General features: G+C 41.0%; 2 protein-coding genes across 2 annotated transcripts; one reads left to right on the forward strand and one right to left on the reverse strand.

Moving 5' to 3' along the window:
• Positions 1–1,767: 1,767 nt before the first annotated feature.
• Positions 1,768–8,669, forward strand: LOC139662695 (apoptosis-inducing factor 3-like). The gene is made up of 19 exons (XM_071541418.1): positions 1,768–1,851; positions 2,354–2,444; positions 2,628–2,737; positions 3,280–3,389; positions 3,983–4,027; positions 4,142–4,223; positions 4,709–4,821; positions 5,027–5,113; positions 5,233–5,324; positions 5,694–5,824; positions 6,295–6,410; positions 6,530–6,601; positions 6,752–6,815; positions 7,066–7,142; positions 7,585–7,702; positions 7,813–7,911; positions 8,009–8,084; positions 8,181–8,285; positions 8,534–8,669. Exons 1-19 carry the CDS (start codon positions 1,815–1,817, stop codon positions 8,562–8,564), a joined length of 1,656 nt encoding a protein of 551 aa, XP_071397519.1. The 5' UTR covers positions 1,768–1,814; the 3' UTR covers positions 8,565–8,669.
• Positions 8,670–10,611: 1,942 nt separating this feature from the next.
• Positions 10,612–15,052, reverse strand: LOC139662696 (arsenite methyltransferase). The gene is made up of 10 exons (XM_071541419.1): positions 14,923–15,052; positions 14,136–14,269; positions 13,254–13,404; positions 13,028–13,164; positions 12,849–12,918; positions 12,654–12,735; positions 12,329–12,460; positions 12,087–12,229; positions 11,123–11,245; positions 10,612–10,741 (listed from the first exon to the last, which is right to left on the reverse strand). The coding sequence occupies exons 1-10, from the start codon at positions 14,956–14,958 to the stop codon at positions 10,664–10,666; spliced, it is 1,086 nt and encodes a 361-aa protein (XP_071397520.1). The 5' UTR covers positions 14,959–15,052; the 3' UTR covers positions 10,612–10,663.
• Between the last annotated feature and the right edge of the window lie 141 nt (positions 15,053–15,193).

The following is a 15,193-nucleotide window of genomic DNA, read 5'->3' on the forward strand; positions in this document are numbered from 1 at the left end:
ACGTTTACAGTTGTGAAACCCTCCTGTTATAAAATTCAATCCGTTGCTTGTGTAACTTTTTGCCATCACTGTAACCAAACAACAGAGATTCCCCGCCCTACTATGAAGGGGCGCGGCTATAAGCACGTTACTGTGTTTCACGTGTTGTGCTGCCTTCAGGTGCTGTCGGAATTATCTGTTTCACGAGTTAGGCGCACTCGAACGACCCGAGAAGGCGCTACACATGACTGGGGAAAGTGGGAATTAGTCTGTGATACCCGAGTTGTCGTGATGTGACGATTAGAGAGCGAAGGGCCTTGAAGCCCAACAACTGATGGTAAAAGTGATTTATTTTATTATATGTTATTCTAAGTTATTTTCTCACATTTTCTCCTCTTCATTCTGTCGCTGCAACACAAAGTAGCTGCCGCTTGATTTCTAAAATAAAACAAGAGCCATCAAAACAGGCTTTTGTAACATGGTTTATTTGTGGTTATTTACAAAAGCACATGAATGCGCGACAAGTCATGTTTACAACATCCGACCTCGGTAGTGGTAGCTTACGAAGAGCACCTGAAGGCAACATTGCTTTTAGCCCGCCTCATTCATTCATAAACCGCCGTGGACTTATGGGAAGAGTAGTTTCATAACATATGTACATACATACAGGGCCTACATGATACTATAATATAGCACAAAATACTATAATATAGCACATATAATAATCAACAAAATGTAGGCTTCCAAAAGATGTGTATAGTTATCAAAATCATGTGGTTTGCAAACTAGGCTCCAGCTTTCTTGGGGCGTTTCAGAGGTGTCCGGCAAAATGATGAATAGTTTAATTATACTGTTCATTCACTAGGAGTTGGCACAACAGCACAGCCCTCATCCAAGCTCCAGGCCTACTACAGGCCAAGGACTTGTTTTTACAATATTGTATATTACAGCGCCCCCATGTGGTTAAGGGGATAACATTTAACATGTTTAACATTTAGCATTTGAACATGTTTTCCTGCTCGGGCAATATCTGAATTTGTTGTTTGTACAGCACGCCTCCCTCTGGTCACATCAGTGGTGTGAATGGAGAGGAACAGGTGGGTATCTTTGTTCCCCCTTTCAGCAGACTGAAGTCTACCAGTTCAAATATAAATCAATGGAAACATTTTTGTATTATGACATTCAATATTGTTTTGCAAATCATGCGAGATATCATGAAATGTGCACTAATGTCACCTTGGAAAACCTTTTTTTGGTTGAAGCTTTTTTTTGTATGAATTCAACTTTTAGTATTTTTTTGTCGAAGAGTTTGTCGAAAGTGGAGAAAATGGTCAGTTTCTTCTTTCATAATCATGTTGGCAATTCTTAACTTGACACTAATTACTCATTTGAATAAAGCCTACGAGTTTTATGTGTAATTTGTACGATTCATGGTGATGAATGATTCTAGGTAGACGTATTGGTCTCTCTCTCTCTCGCTCTCTCTCTCTCTCACACACACACAAATCTGATTGGAGGGCTCCCTACGTGTCGTATTACCTGTTTAGTCATTCTCAAGAGTGCGTAGCTAATCTTTTCATCCTGCAGGAATAGGCATCTGCTGAAGTGATAGAGCCACTTGCTGTTTTATCGCATCTCTCGAGCCTGTACTGGTTATGGTTGGTTATAAAAAAAAAAAGAGGAGCTCGCGAGTAGCACGGGACGCCGCCGCACCATCGAAGCCGCCTGGCTGTCACGCGACCTGGATGTGCTCTTGAATGAACGGTTTTATTCGGTTGACATATTCGTTGAGGAGAGGACCGGTTTTGCAGATACAACGCATCCATAATTTCTATATGTCAAGAGTTAGATCGCTGTCTAGCGGCAAAACAGGTGAGAACAACGTTGTATAGCCTTGGTGTTTCGCAAATTCATGTAAACGTTTTGTTTGACGTACACGCGAAATCTAATAGGAGTCGCCTATGTAAAACGTGCATGGTAGTTTGCTGAAAAGCTAGGTTTGCGATGCGTAGCTTCTCACATTTGCACTTTACTGATTGTGGCTGCTTGAATGGATCCTGACAACTTTACTAACAATATGACTTCTGGTTTCAAAATATTGATTGTTCCAGTGTAGGCTTGGGTTTCTGTCATGTCAACTGAGGCTGATAATAATAGTGATACATTTTATTTTATTCGTTTCAAGGCAGGCTAGTCAGACATTTGACAAATAACACAACGATACATTTGCTTTCATATTTATGTGTATGCTCATAATGTCTGTATGCTGTATCATCTTTGCAGACATTGTTATTGTTCATTCAAAACCAGCTGTAACCCAAGCCAGTAGGCTAAACAATAGGCAAGTTTTCTTAACGTGATCCATGTCTTGCAGTTATGAATCCGTGTCAAGAACCAGGCCAAGGTGAAGAGCCAGAAGAGGTGACTGGGCTGGTCTGCCAGGAGGCTGACCTGCAGGACGGACAGTACGTTTTGTTTCTTCTCACTGGAAAAGCATCAGATTAGAGTCAGAGAAATGCTCCAGCACAACTCTTAGTGAAAAGGATCTGTTATAGTTTTGACGATTGATCACATTGGTTAAAATAAGCTGTATTTGGGAGCTATGTTTTCTTCACTTGCACTCTTCCTGTTCCTGTGTGTTTGTTAAGAATGAAGGAAGTAACGGTGGAGGATCAGAAGGTGCTGCTGGTCCGTACGCAGGGTCAGTACAGCGCTGTTGGCAGCCAGTGCTCTCACTACAACGCTCCTCTAGTTAAAGGTAAGGACTTCATATACTTTCAGATTCAGATTCTCTCTTGTGTATGGGTCTCTGCAGCTTATCGGTCTAACTCTAAACAGTCAAAGTGTGTGTGTGCACCATATTCAAAACTATAATTTTGAAGACCAATCGGTGGTCTGATTCACTCTGCTGTTGGGTGTTACAGTATGCAATACTTTATTCATCGCTGTAGAGAAATTCCCCCGCCAGGCAGGTCAGAGGTCAGGCTCAGCTACACACTAGCTAAATCCCTACCAGCGTCTTGCTCAAGGACACTTCAGCTGAATGGATGCCTGAACCACTGTGTCACCCAGCGTCCCCATTCACAACACGCTGGGCCTCTGACCTTTTTTTGCAGGTTTCATATGGAACTCTAATTGAGTTTAAGCCTGAAAAAACCTGCATATTATTTCTGATATCAGGGGAGAGCGGGCCACTACAACAGTCCCCACTACATGACTAATGGGGTTGAATAAATGACTTTGTGAAATACTTTGCATAGGATTTGAGTAGTGTTAACTGCATGTTCTCTGATGGTTCAGGAGTGCTGGTTGGTGGCAGAGTCAGATGTCCGTTTCATGGCGCTTGCTTCAATGTCAGGACTGGAGATATTGAGGAGTATCCAGGTCTGGACTGTCTGCCCAGCTACAAGGTAAAACCTGCCTGCAGAGCTGATGTGGAGTGCACTACTCTTAAAAAGGAGTGGATCCATAATGGACATATTCTTACCAATTTAAAATTTACTGACATTTGTGGCACAAATTATTGGTCCAGTCATTTCCTTGAAGAGGTGAATATTTTGTCACCTTTCCCAAACAATTCATTTTTTTCAAATTTATATAGATTGTCTTGTTTAAAGGTAATCTGACTCCATTTCACACAAAAATACATCTCCATCTATGCTGCACATCTGCTTGCAAGCTGACATACAAATAATTAAATTATGCTAATATTCAGTTAATTGTAGTGGTTCCAAAACAGCCACTTTAATATATCAACTGCTAGCATAAATTTCCAATGTTCATTTCAAATGTCACATGTTCCCACTGCACCTATGAATTTGTGTATCTGACATTGCAATCCTTTGTGCTATAATCCAGGGTGTGCCTTCATGCAGAAGCTCCAGTAATTTTCCAGTTGATATTTTGAAAACATTTTACTGTTGCTGAGAAATCGCCCCCACTGTGCTATGGTTATATTGAAAAAAATCTTCTCACATTCTGGGTTTTTCTTCTCTTTTGACAGGTCAAAGTTGAAGATGGCAAGGTATACGTTTCCATCAACAAAAAAGTGAGTGAAGGCGAGATAAATGGATTTCAGATTATCACAGTGTTTTTCTTTCATTTTGACATATAATATTCAACCTAAACCAATTGCTTGTTTGTCTATTGCCAACTCCCTTAGTCTCTGAAGCTGACCAGGCGGGTGAAGGAGATGAGCAGCATGGTACCAGGGGTCAACCACACTGTCCTGCTGATAGGAGGGGGTAACAAATCAGAATTATGGGAGGTTTCACTTGAGGGTGGAAACCCCAGGTTATTACAAGGCCTTCCTATTTGAATCCATTGGTAGGTAAGAGACATAGCACTGTGTGACTTTGCTGAAGAGAAGTGATATACGATTTAAGGTAGTTATAAGAATAATAAGAGGAAGAGAATGAAAAAATCCATTAAATTGAAGAGCTTTGGTGACCACATTACTGGTGGCCATTCCGATTTGCTGTTTCAGTATTCAGTCCGTGTAAATCAAACTTTGGATGTAAATAGGAAAGGGAAATTTACAGTCCAAGCAAAGTTTTTGGTTCAAAGTAATGCAGATTTCTCCCTTTTGGTCAGAACTTAAACTTAAAAAAGGGGCTAATAGAGATGGCACTCAACTAAACTTGGTGATCCAGTACCCAAAATCCTTACGCTCTGTCTCTGAATGTAAAAATGAACAGTGAAGGACTGAGCTTGCATTTTGTATTTACAGGCCCCGCCTCCCTGGTGTGTGCTGAGACACTGCGGCAGAACTGCTACCAGGGGCGAATCGTCATGGTAACCAAAGACACCCTGCCTCCGTTTGACAAGCCCAAACTGAGTAAGGTAAGGACACGGTCAGAAGAGAGAATCAGCATTTATTCATACCAAGTGCTCATCAACTAAACAAAAAACACTACATGATCCCATTCATTAAAGAAAATGAGCGCGTGCTTAACGATGCATTATGTTAGTTCCTTTCAAAACGAGGCAGAAGGGATGCTTTGAAGAAATGTTAAGACACCTTAGAAATGGCATTCTCTCTTTTCAGGCAATGAATCTGGACAGCAGCGACATCCTTCTGCGTTCAAGTGACTTTTTCCAACAGTATGGGATAGAGGTGTGGACGCAAAAGGAGGTGAGCAGGAAAAAATAAATTCTGTTTATTCATAAAGTAGTCTCACTACCATTTCAAAATGGATCCGCTCTTTGGTCATGGCAGGTGATGTATGTGTGCTGCGTGTTTGCGTGTTGCAGGCAGTGTCGGTGAACCCCCCTGATAAGACGGTGAAGCTGAGTGACGGCACTCTGCAGCACTATGACCAGCTCCTCATCTCGACTGGCTGTAGGTTAGCCTCGGTGGTGGCACACCAACCCGTCCCTTCGTTACTACTGGCCGTATCTTCTGGCCGTGGCTCCATTAAACGCATTAGTCAGATTAGTATCAGATTACTAGTGGAAGCTCTCGCAGTGTTTTCTTGAAGCAGAAGGTCTACATTGTTTACAGTTTAGTTCCATAATTACTGTTGGATGAAAACCTCACAACTCAAGCAAGGTTTTCAGGAACAAAAGCAAACATGCAGTCGATTATTAATAGTTCTCATACAGCCTAGCATCATCAAAATGACTCAACACATAAATAAGAAACATCTATGATTGTTGAGTTGTAAGGTTTTCACACGACAACAGCAATCTAATCATCTTTGTTGTGTTCACAGGGCGCGGCCACTCAGCTGCCCTGGTTGGGACCTGAAGGGAGTGAAGTTACTGCAGAGTTATGAAGATGCCAAAGAGATCCACCGCTCCTGTCTGGGCCAACGGGCCGTCGTCATCGGTGCCTCCTTCATAGGTGATCAGATTAGATTTCTCTTTCCACTGCAGAGTGAAACTTGGATTGTCCATGTCTAAAATAGAAGCTCATAGGAGTTTTGCTTTGTGTTTGATTATCTTGCCTCCACACCTTGTAATACTTTAGCCCATTAGGCTGACAAGATGCTCCATTTTGAAGTTTACATCACCTATTACAAAATGTCATTGCTGGCTTTAAGAGCTTGCAAAAACATCTCTCAGCTTTCTGTCCCATTGATGCTGTGAAACCCAGGTGCACCTGCTAACCTGATAAACATTTGCTTCAGTTGATTCACTGCATCAAGGAAAATATATAGAAAATATAGACACCCCACCATGTATGTGCAGCAGACCTCATTCAATCCCATGTCCACTAATAGGGAAACCAAATATTTACCATTCAAAACAATGATAAGGCTTCAGGCAGGACTGCTGTAAAAGACTTTTAACTGCTTTTTATTTACACAATAGGTATGGAGGTGGCGTCCTACTTATCAGACAAAGCTGCCAGTGTGGCCATGGTTGGCACCGCAGGACGCCCTTATGAACAGTCGCTGGGCCCGGAGATCGGCAAGATGACTATGCAAGTAAGAAACAAAGATGGCGGTGGTCTGTCATCATCAGTATCAGTATCACTCCCATAGCTCTGTTTCAGCTTTTATGAAACACTACACTTCAAAACACATATATTTTTTCTCCTTTTAAGATGTTGGAGGAACAGAATGTGAAGTTCCACATGAACGACAGAGTCACTGAGATCAGAGGGGAGAATGGCAAGGTGATGCTACCGTTACTCTACTGTCTGCACTGTCACTGAAACTGGGATTGTGCTGCACTTTATGGCGCTACTTCAGTCCTAATTAAGATTCTAGTGTAGTGTAGTGTGTATTCTAGTGAGATGCATAAATGAGGTTTGTCATTTGTTCAGGTGAAAGAGGTGGTGCTGAAGAGTGGGACAGTCCTGGAAGCTGATGTGGTGATTGCTGGAATCGGTAATTTATTATTTGCTATTCCCAGATATTAGGATATACACTTCAAAATCAAAATCACTCAATACAAATTTGGATTTAGACTACTGTGACAGTCAGCAGGAACGAACATGCCTCTCCTGCAACCCCTTTCTGTCTTGGTAACTTGACAATAACTTGTGGACCTTTCTTGTTTTGTCAACATTACAAACACTTGTCGGCCTTTAATGTCGTAGTAACTTAACTTTCCTGTGCATAATTCTTTGTTTCTCAGGTGTCATCCCCAATTCTGACTTCTTGGCGGGAAGCCAGGTGGAGGTGGACTCTAGGAAGGCGGTGATTGTTGACAAGGTAACGCACTGTTTGCAGAGGACAATGTCAACAACCACATTATAATCACTGTGGTGTTGACATAGCTAATACAATAGCTGCTGCGTAATTTGAAATACAGCTTCACACGACTGAACCTGATGGGTTCAGATCCAGCTGATTTGAGCTGCTCACGTGTTTTCTTGGATAGACTCAGATTAAACATATTGTTGAAAAATACTGTTTCTAGCAATATAGAATACACATTCTCCCCTTTCAAGCTTTAGGTTTTTGGCCCAAGTCTGAGTCCAGCACTAATCTGACTCCCTCAGCTAAAAGATTGTCCAGATGGCTGAAATGCATGGAAAATGTATTATCCAAATGTGAAAATGATGTTGTTCAGTCTAATTGAGTTCAGTGAACCACTTTGTTTGTAGGTCTAATATTGAGGCTCGACTGTAAACACATTTCACTTTGATGACAGTTCATGAGGACCAACATACCGGATGTTTTTGGGGCTGGAGATGTTACCTCCTTCCCTCTGACCATTCGGGGAGACCAGAGGGTCAACATCGGTCACTGGCAGATGTCACAAGCCCACGGTACGAGTTTGAAGGATTCCAGGACAATAAATGCAGAGCAAAATGGGTGCAACTGACTTGATGTTGTGGATTGACCTCATCATGCTTGTGTCTTGTCTGCTCTACCCCAGGAAGAGTAGCTGCCCTAAATATGCTGAAGAAACCAACCAAAATTGAGTCCGTTCCTTTCTTCTGGACTGTGTTGCTAGGGAAGAGTATCAGATACACAGGTATGAAGGACTATTGAGAAAATGGCACGCTTATATTTGAATATTTAAGCCCAGGCTGTACTGAATTGTATTTCCTCCTTTCATTTCCCCATTCTAGGCTATGGGGAAGGATACACAGAAATCATATTCAAAGGCAACGTGGAAGAAAGGAAGTTCCTGGCATTTTATATCAAGTAAGCAGCTGTGCAGTAACTCCTGCTGTTGTTTGATGTTGAATATGAATTCATGACATTTGCCATGAATTTACTGCATTCTTCCTCTGTCAACAGAGAAGAGGTGGTGGTAGCAGCAGCCAGCCTGATGTTTGACCCGGCTGTGTCTCGCCTGGCGGAAGTGATGGCCATGGGCCAGCGCATAACAAAGGCACAGGCTCAGTGAGTGTCAAGTACTGTCTACATAGTACACTACATATTTATATAGTATTAGTACGTTTACTACATACAGTAACTGAATTGTTTCTGTTACGTCACTGGAGACCAGGAGAGTAAATACTGAATGTACAACACTTTGAGAATAAGCTGTATGCACCCTGGATACATGAGGCTGTGCTGAATATCTGTTACTTTGAGATATTGACTAAAGCCTAAGAAGCGTCTCTGTCTGTCTCACTTGTCTGTTTCAGATCTGACGACCTGAGCTGGTTGCAGATGTAACCGGAGGTCGACTGTGTCCAGAAGTAACACTCCTCAAGTGATGAAGGACGTCACCTCTCTCTTTTTGTTTTTTTTCTCTCTCTCCCTTTCTGTAAACGAGTGCCAAATTGAATCACTCCACCTCCTACATTAGGCCAGTTGAAAACCAGTCAGACCTCTGATCTGCTCTTACTCAAAGCACCGTTGCCATAGAAGCAAGTCAACCGTTGAATTAACGCTTTCTGCACCCAGTTAGTAATGGTTGTATGTCTGTGACACAAACTCTGTTAATGGGTAGAGGCCAGATAAGACTAACTTCAAGAGCAACAATTTTGCCTGTATTAACAAAAGTTTTGACTACGACAGCTGTGCTAAAAAATGTAATATGCAAACTAACAAAAGTAAGCTTTGGTTAGTATTAGCTACACAACAGAAATATCTCCATGAATGAATTGAGTGAATTTTGTGAATTTGGCATTTTAGGATTCCATCAATATTCAGAGTAGTTTCCATATTGTAACACTGGTATAACATCTTTCATATTGTATTTCTACCCAGTTTGTAGAGCTACAGCACTTTTATGAATAACAAATTTTAGGCTGACGTGTCAGAGGGAACCTTAAAATACCAAGGTCAGGCAAAAATACTGCACTGGAAAAGAAATACTGTAATGGACCATGTTGGTGTTTAACATTTTTGTTAACTTATTTTTTAAAATCTTCAGGCCATCGTTCCATGTTTATTGAAGTGTTTTAACGAAGCGTCTAAGTAATTACAGCAGAGTTGTAGCCTATTGTTCAGCCTTACTTTGGTAGGCTTACTGTAAACTGATTCACCATTTTGTGTCAGATTATCTCAGTGGCTGCTCTTGAAATTCAATATGAGATAAAAAGAAGTAGGTGATTTATTGTGAGCATTTAAAGGAAACAAATCTGGATGCTTAGGTTAGCAGGTCATTAATACTCAGGTGTTAGACTAAGCCATGTGGGAGTTTCTATACTATTGATTGTCCTAATCATTCCATTTACTGTATTTTACTGTTATGGGCCAGGCAGATACTGAATGTGTTCAAGTGTTCAATTCCAATGATTTGTTTTCTTTCAGGGTTTTTTTTTTTCTTGGGTTTGTTTCTATTACACAGATATTAAAATCAATCGTAACTGTAGAAAACCTTTGCTACTTTGGTTGTTTTCATTTCTTTGTTTACAGTCTTTGTTGTTTTTACTTTATGTAACAACACAACATAATCTGTCATCTTTATTGGCAGTTACACATTTCTTACAGACGATAACATTACATCAGAGTATGATTGCCATGTAAGTGGATTTCCATTTCCGTCATTAATATCATTCCTTGGTGCCTGTATCCCATCCATTTGTCCCCTTTTCTGTCAAATTGAGCTTCTTTTACTGTTATATGTGAGTTTGTTCATTAAAAATGTCTTCATCATAAACCAGCCACTGTCCCTGAGCAGGGGAACTCCAAACAATTATTTTGTGAATGCAGTCTTACTGGCTGCAACTATCTTGATCAGATATTTATCACCTTTTGTTAGAGTTTCCTCAAATTACAAAAACAGCGCATGACAGGTTTTGGGTATTTAACATGTGTACATGATTCACATCCAAATATCCACACAAAGGCACTTTTTAATTTTATTTTAAAGAATAAAAATGATTACCCTTTTCTTGGGTATTTCAACTCAAGTTACTAGAAAAGGAAAATTATAAGCATTTTAATTTACTGTGAATCAACTAATGTCATTACCCATGAAAATATTACCTCATTTTATTACCTATGAAAATAAGTCATTTTACAATCTGCATACCTTTATCATTATGATGGCTTATTATCATATTACTATGATGAAATATGTAATTCAATGTAAACTACTGAATAATTCATAGATTATTTGTCACTTGACAAAATTGTCCTCCATCCCATTACGTTACATGACAGTAATTACACAGGTCAGGACATGAAATGATTAAGCCCCTACTGAACCTACACAAGGACAAGAAAAAAAGTCCAAGACTTATTTCCATTATTGTCTTTAGACTTACAAACATTCTGCCTCTCTCCTTCCTCTCTCCAAGTTTCCGTCCAGCAGCCTCTACACTTTATTTGCCTGTTTTGGAGCATTGTTTCACTGAGGAGCCCAGCCTGTCCGCCAACAGAAAAGGATCCAGGTGGCAGAACTAAGGAAGAGGAGAGAGCAAATCCATGATCACTAAAAGACCTTTAGCCCTTATCTGAAACTCATATAAATCTTCCATTACTATCAAAGCTCAAAGTATACAGTTGCTAAAAAGAGTTCCTTGACTTGACTCTCTACAAAAAATAGTGTTTTTTTGTGTTAGATCCACACAAAGTACACTAGCTGGAAAATATATTCTAGAAATGTAGGCCTACTTGAAGCTGTAAATTTCAAATTAAAATCATTTCAAATAAATACCAATAAATATTAAAAAAAAAATATATATATATATATATAAAATTGCCTTACAGGCAGAAATTGGTCGATAACATTTGTTTGTTGTTAGTATGTAGTCAGGAGTTCATGACAGCCATGATGCTACCTGTGGTGCTGAGCTGCAGCTCGGCTCTGCTTCCCCCAGTGTCTGGATGTTGAAATCGGGGAAGAAACGAGAACTCTGGAGAACTGCTGCCATCTCTCCGTTTACTTCCACTGCTACATCTTTCTGCACAGCACAACACAAAGGTAAACATTACCTGTCTGTCCAACAGCACACAACACATTATTTTTACCTCATGTTTTCGCCCCATTCCGTCTGTCTGTCTGTTTGTCTTCTGGTGGTATAAATCCAGAAGTTATGAACAGATTTGCATGAAACTTTGTGGAAAGTTTGGTCATGGGGCAAGGAAGAATTGATTAATTGATTATTGATTATTAAAGTGGGTTGTGACAGTGGGTGTGGCTTCTCATAAAAAGGCATGTAACTTTGGAACGGATTCATGTAACACTATCAAACTTTTAGACATATCCGCCCTGCCAATTTTTCCAAAACTTGGTCCAGTGATAGGACAGTCCTAATGGCCACTGAACAGATATTAGATAGAGCTGATTGGCCATGTGGTGTTGCAATTATCAGTTCAAATGCTTTACAGTGGCTAGAATTTGGACAGGCAGATCTCATGTCCCATTTCAGGTCCACTCATGAAAATGTGAAACATGTTGGTAATATGGCATGGAAGAAATTATTTACTTTTGGTAAAATCTGACATGTGGAACTGGTTTATATTGACAACTGCACAGCGTTGGCAGAGGTATGCGCTCTACTGAGTGCCATCTAGTTTAGATAAGAATTTGCATGTTTTTTTCTGAGTGGAAACAGCTAGTGGCAAATGGCAAATGTATAACACACACACACACACAATTATTCCTGTTATTCAAAGTATATGCAGCAGGTTAGTGTAGTGACTGTCAATACCTGCCCAAATGTAAATCTTGTTCAATAGTTTACAATCAGTATTTGTCTAGTTGTACATTTCTTCAGTGTGACTCGATGCAGTACAGCCTACCTTGAAACAGTGGGAGGAATCAAATTCCAACTCATCTGGGAAATCTGCCACAGTTCCCTTGTAGGTCACTGCTGCCTTCGACATGACGGGGTTTTTGGGCAGCTTGAAGAGCCTGTACGTGCCTGATGCATAGCTGATGTCACCTGTTGGGGCAAATATGAGGGGAGAGAAAAGCTGCCTGAATTGTCGAATGAAAATGATTTCACATAAGTCGTCAAAAGTCAGAATTGTCTTTTTTTTACCTGCTTTTTCTTTGAGCTCACAGTTGTAGACCACGATGCGGCTTGCTGAAACCAGGCGTGGAGTGCTGAAGCCAACGCTGTGGGCCAATGAAATGAGGTCCTGCCAAAACAGAGAGCCGCCCATTCCTTCACCTGGCCCAGACAGGATAAACAGATTGTCCAACAGTCTCATGGATGTTTTATATGTCAAAGATGCAGGAATTCTCATTGTCAACAAGTGTCAACATTGTAATTCTGTGCAACATTTTTGCCTTTCTCATTGAAATATGATGATTATTCAGTGACATTATCATCAAAGTCCTTATTAAAATGAATTATATTTTACCCCATAGAACTGCATCTTGCTTCAAATGATCAGGAACCACTTTGCTGGCGTACATGTCACTGAAGTACAGCTCACCTCCCTCCTGTATCAAATAAGCGCAATGTGGAGAGAGATGGAATCATAAATAGCCTTTTCTACATACTTCTGTGGACATTTTGTTTTAAATGTAAATGGGTAGAAATTCACCAGACTAACCTTCAGGACCCTGTAGGCTTCCTGTAGCACTGCTCTTTTATCGGGACACAAGCAGATTACACAGTTGGATCTGGAGAGAGTAGCGGGGGAAAAACACAGTGGGTTTTGTTTGTGGAGTGTCCTGTCTGTCTTACAATATAGGATCATAACCATGCTATTTCCTTAAGACAAAAACCTACATTACAATATCCATGGAGTCACTGTGGATACCAGCTTCACCCAGCTTCTCCATGTACCCCTGGACGAAGGCGACGTTGGGCTCATCGTAGCCGAACTTCTTCTGATGGTACTCAACATATTTACGAGACGCCTCGATCTAAAGGGATATATGCAGTTAAATGGATGGGACAGGACAGAAATCAGTGCAATCAGTGCAGTCCTGTGTGTAGATGCAAGTGTCATTACCAGTTCCTCGGTCATATCAATCCCTGTGACATGCCCGCTCTGTCCAACAAGCTTGCCGAGGGCGTAGCAGTCTCTTCCGGAGCCGCTGCCGAGGTCCAGGACTCTGCAGCCCGCCAGCTTCCCCGGAACTGGAAGGCCGCATCCGTAGAATCTGGAGGAAAATACTCTGAATGATGACAGTGCGAGGCCAAAACGCCTGACATGGTGCAAATGCAGGGAAGCATCTGTTTGCGAGGGCAGCAAGCTGGCTAGAGCATAAGTGGAATTTGAATGGGTGCCGTGGGTGACTGGCAGCCATGGCCAACAATGTAGAGCATCCTTGGAATTTAGCAATAAGCATCCATTAATTTTTCATTTTCCATCATACGCACAACACAATACATGAAAAAAAAATCACCCCTTTATGAGCCTTTAAAAAACATGAGGGCATTTTTCCCATGTCTCTCTTGTTTCTTTATCATAGTTTTCTAACTTTCTAGTTAACATAATTTCATATGTAGTTGTTTTAATCAATAAATCCATCAAATTCTGTGAAAAGTGGTCCTTTAGTAGGCTATTTTTCCAATATTTAAGGACCAACCTTAGTGTTGTTACAATGCCCAAATGCAATATTTTCAACTGTACTCTATTGATTCCCTTAACTTTGGATTTGTCAACTAAAAGGAAAGGTCTATGTGTCTTGGGAAAGATAAGAAAAACCAAGGCCATCTTCCCTCTTCCTCATCCCTCCCTTTTGAAGTGTCTGGACAGAAAACATTTCCAGATTTGAATCGGCCCCACTCCTGTGTTCTGGACCCTAATAATATGCAAAGAAATTCCTATTTACAGTTTGTGCAATTCCAGTGTGTAGTCTCTAGGAAGCTTACAATCAAACCCATATACCTTTTAGTGACCTCGGGGTGAACAAGGCTCAGCGCATCCTTGACACTCTTTGGTGTCGGGCGGCAGGACAAACTGCAGGAGGCAACGCTGGTTTGCAAATCACCTGAAGACTCCAGGCGGCTGCCATAGTATTTCTATGGGCAGATGAAACATGAGTAAACACAAGAACCGACCGGACACATGCTGCTCTCTCTCTGTATAGGAGAGAGCGACATGTGGAGCTGCATTTGGCAGTTTAATGTCGGGAGCTTTCATGCCCGGCCCCTAGCGCCCCCTACTGTGTATTTTGGAGAAGAAGACGAGATTTTATTGACTGAATCAAGTGCCATTTTGAGCCGTGTAATTTCAGCGTTCAATTTGAAGTTATGTCCCATACAGAGGAAGAGGGACGTGCACGTATCACAGCTTTATTCATCGGAGTTCAACCAATATGGGTCTTCTGAAGGCCAATATCAATACCTGACGAATCGCCGATAGCCGAGAATAATTCCAATTAAAAATTTCAAATATTGTGTACTTCCCCCAGGATTTTATTCTTGTCAGGGTGGAAAAACTTCTAAAACAGCATCAGACCACAGGACACAAAACCCTCCACTGAAACCCATACTAATGAAATAGGCTACTTGTATGCATGTTTCGGTGTTGGTTTTACAGACTGTCATCATTTTCTCTAATTTAATTGTCTTTAATCTGGTTGCGTAGATAAAATCATATCCAGCACTGACTTCCCATATCTGATTTTATTCAAAGGCCCATCAATACCTCCAAAGTCAGTTTTGCATATTACCTTAACATTTTCATGCACATCAACACTAGTCGACATTCCGTCTGAAATGGTTGAAGCCAATGACGTTTTATCATAAAAGTGTTAAGTTTTATAGCAGCTCTGTGGGAAACCTGCACTGAACCTTGAACCCTAAACGCAAACTTCCGGTTCTTTCATCCGGGGTATTTGCAAGATTGCGCTCGTACAACGTTTGCGCAAATTTTCGACGTAGATTTGTTTCCTTTAGTGACAAAGAAACGCTTGGCGACAGCGTACTCGACGTCTGTGATTC

This window comes from Centroberyx affinis, unplaced genomic scaffold (assembly GCF_046629955.1).
Source record: "Centroberyx affinis isolate AG114_WGS23_722 - 3 ecotype Tasmania unplaced genomic scaffold, CSIRO-AGI_Caff_v1 ptg003868l_1, whole genome shotgun sequence".
In the NCBI taxonomy this organism is placed as follows: Eukaryota; Metazoa; Chordata; class Actinopteri; order Beryciformes; family Berycidae; genus Centroberyx; species Centroberyx affinis.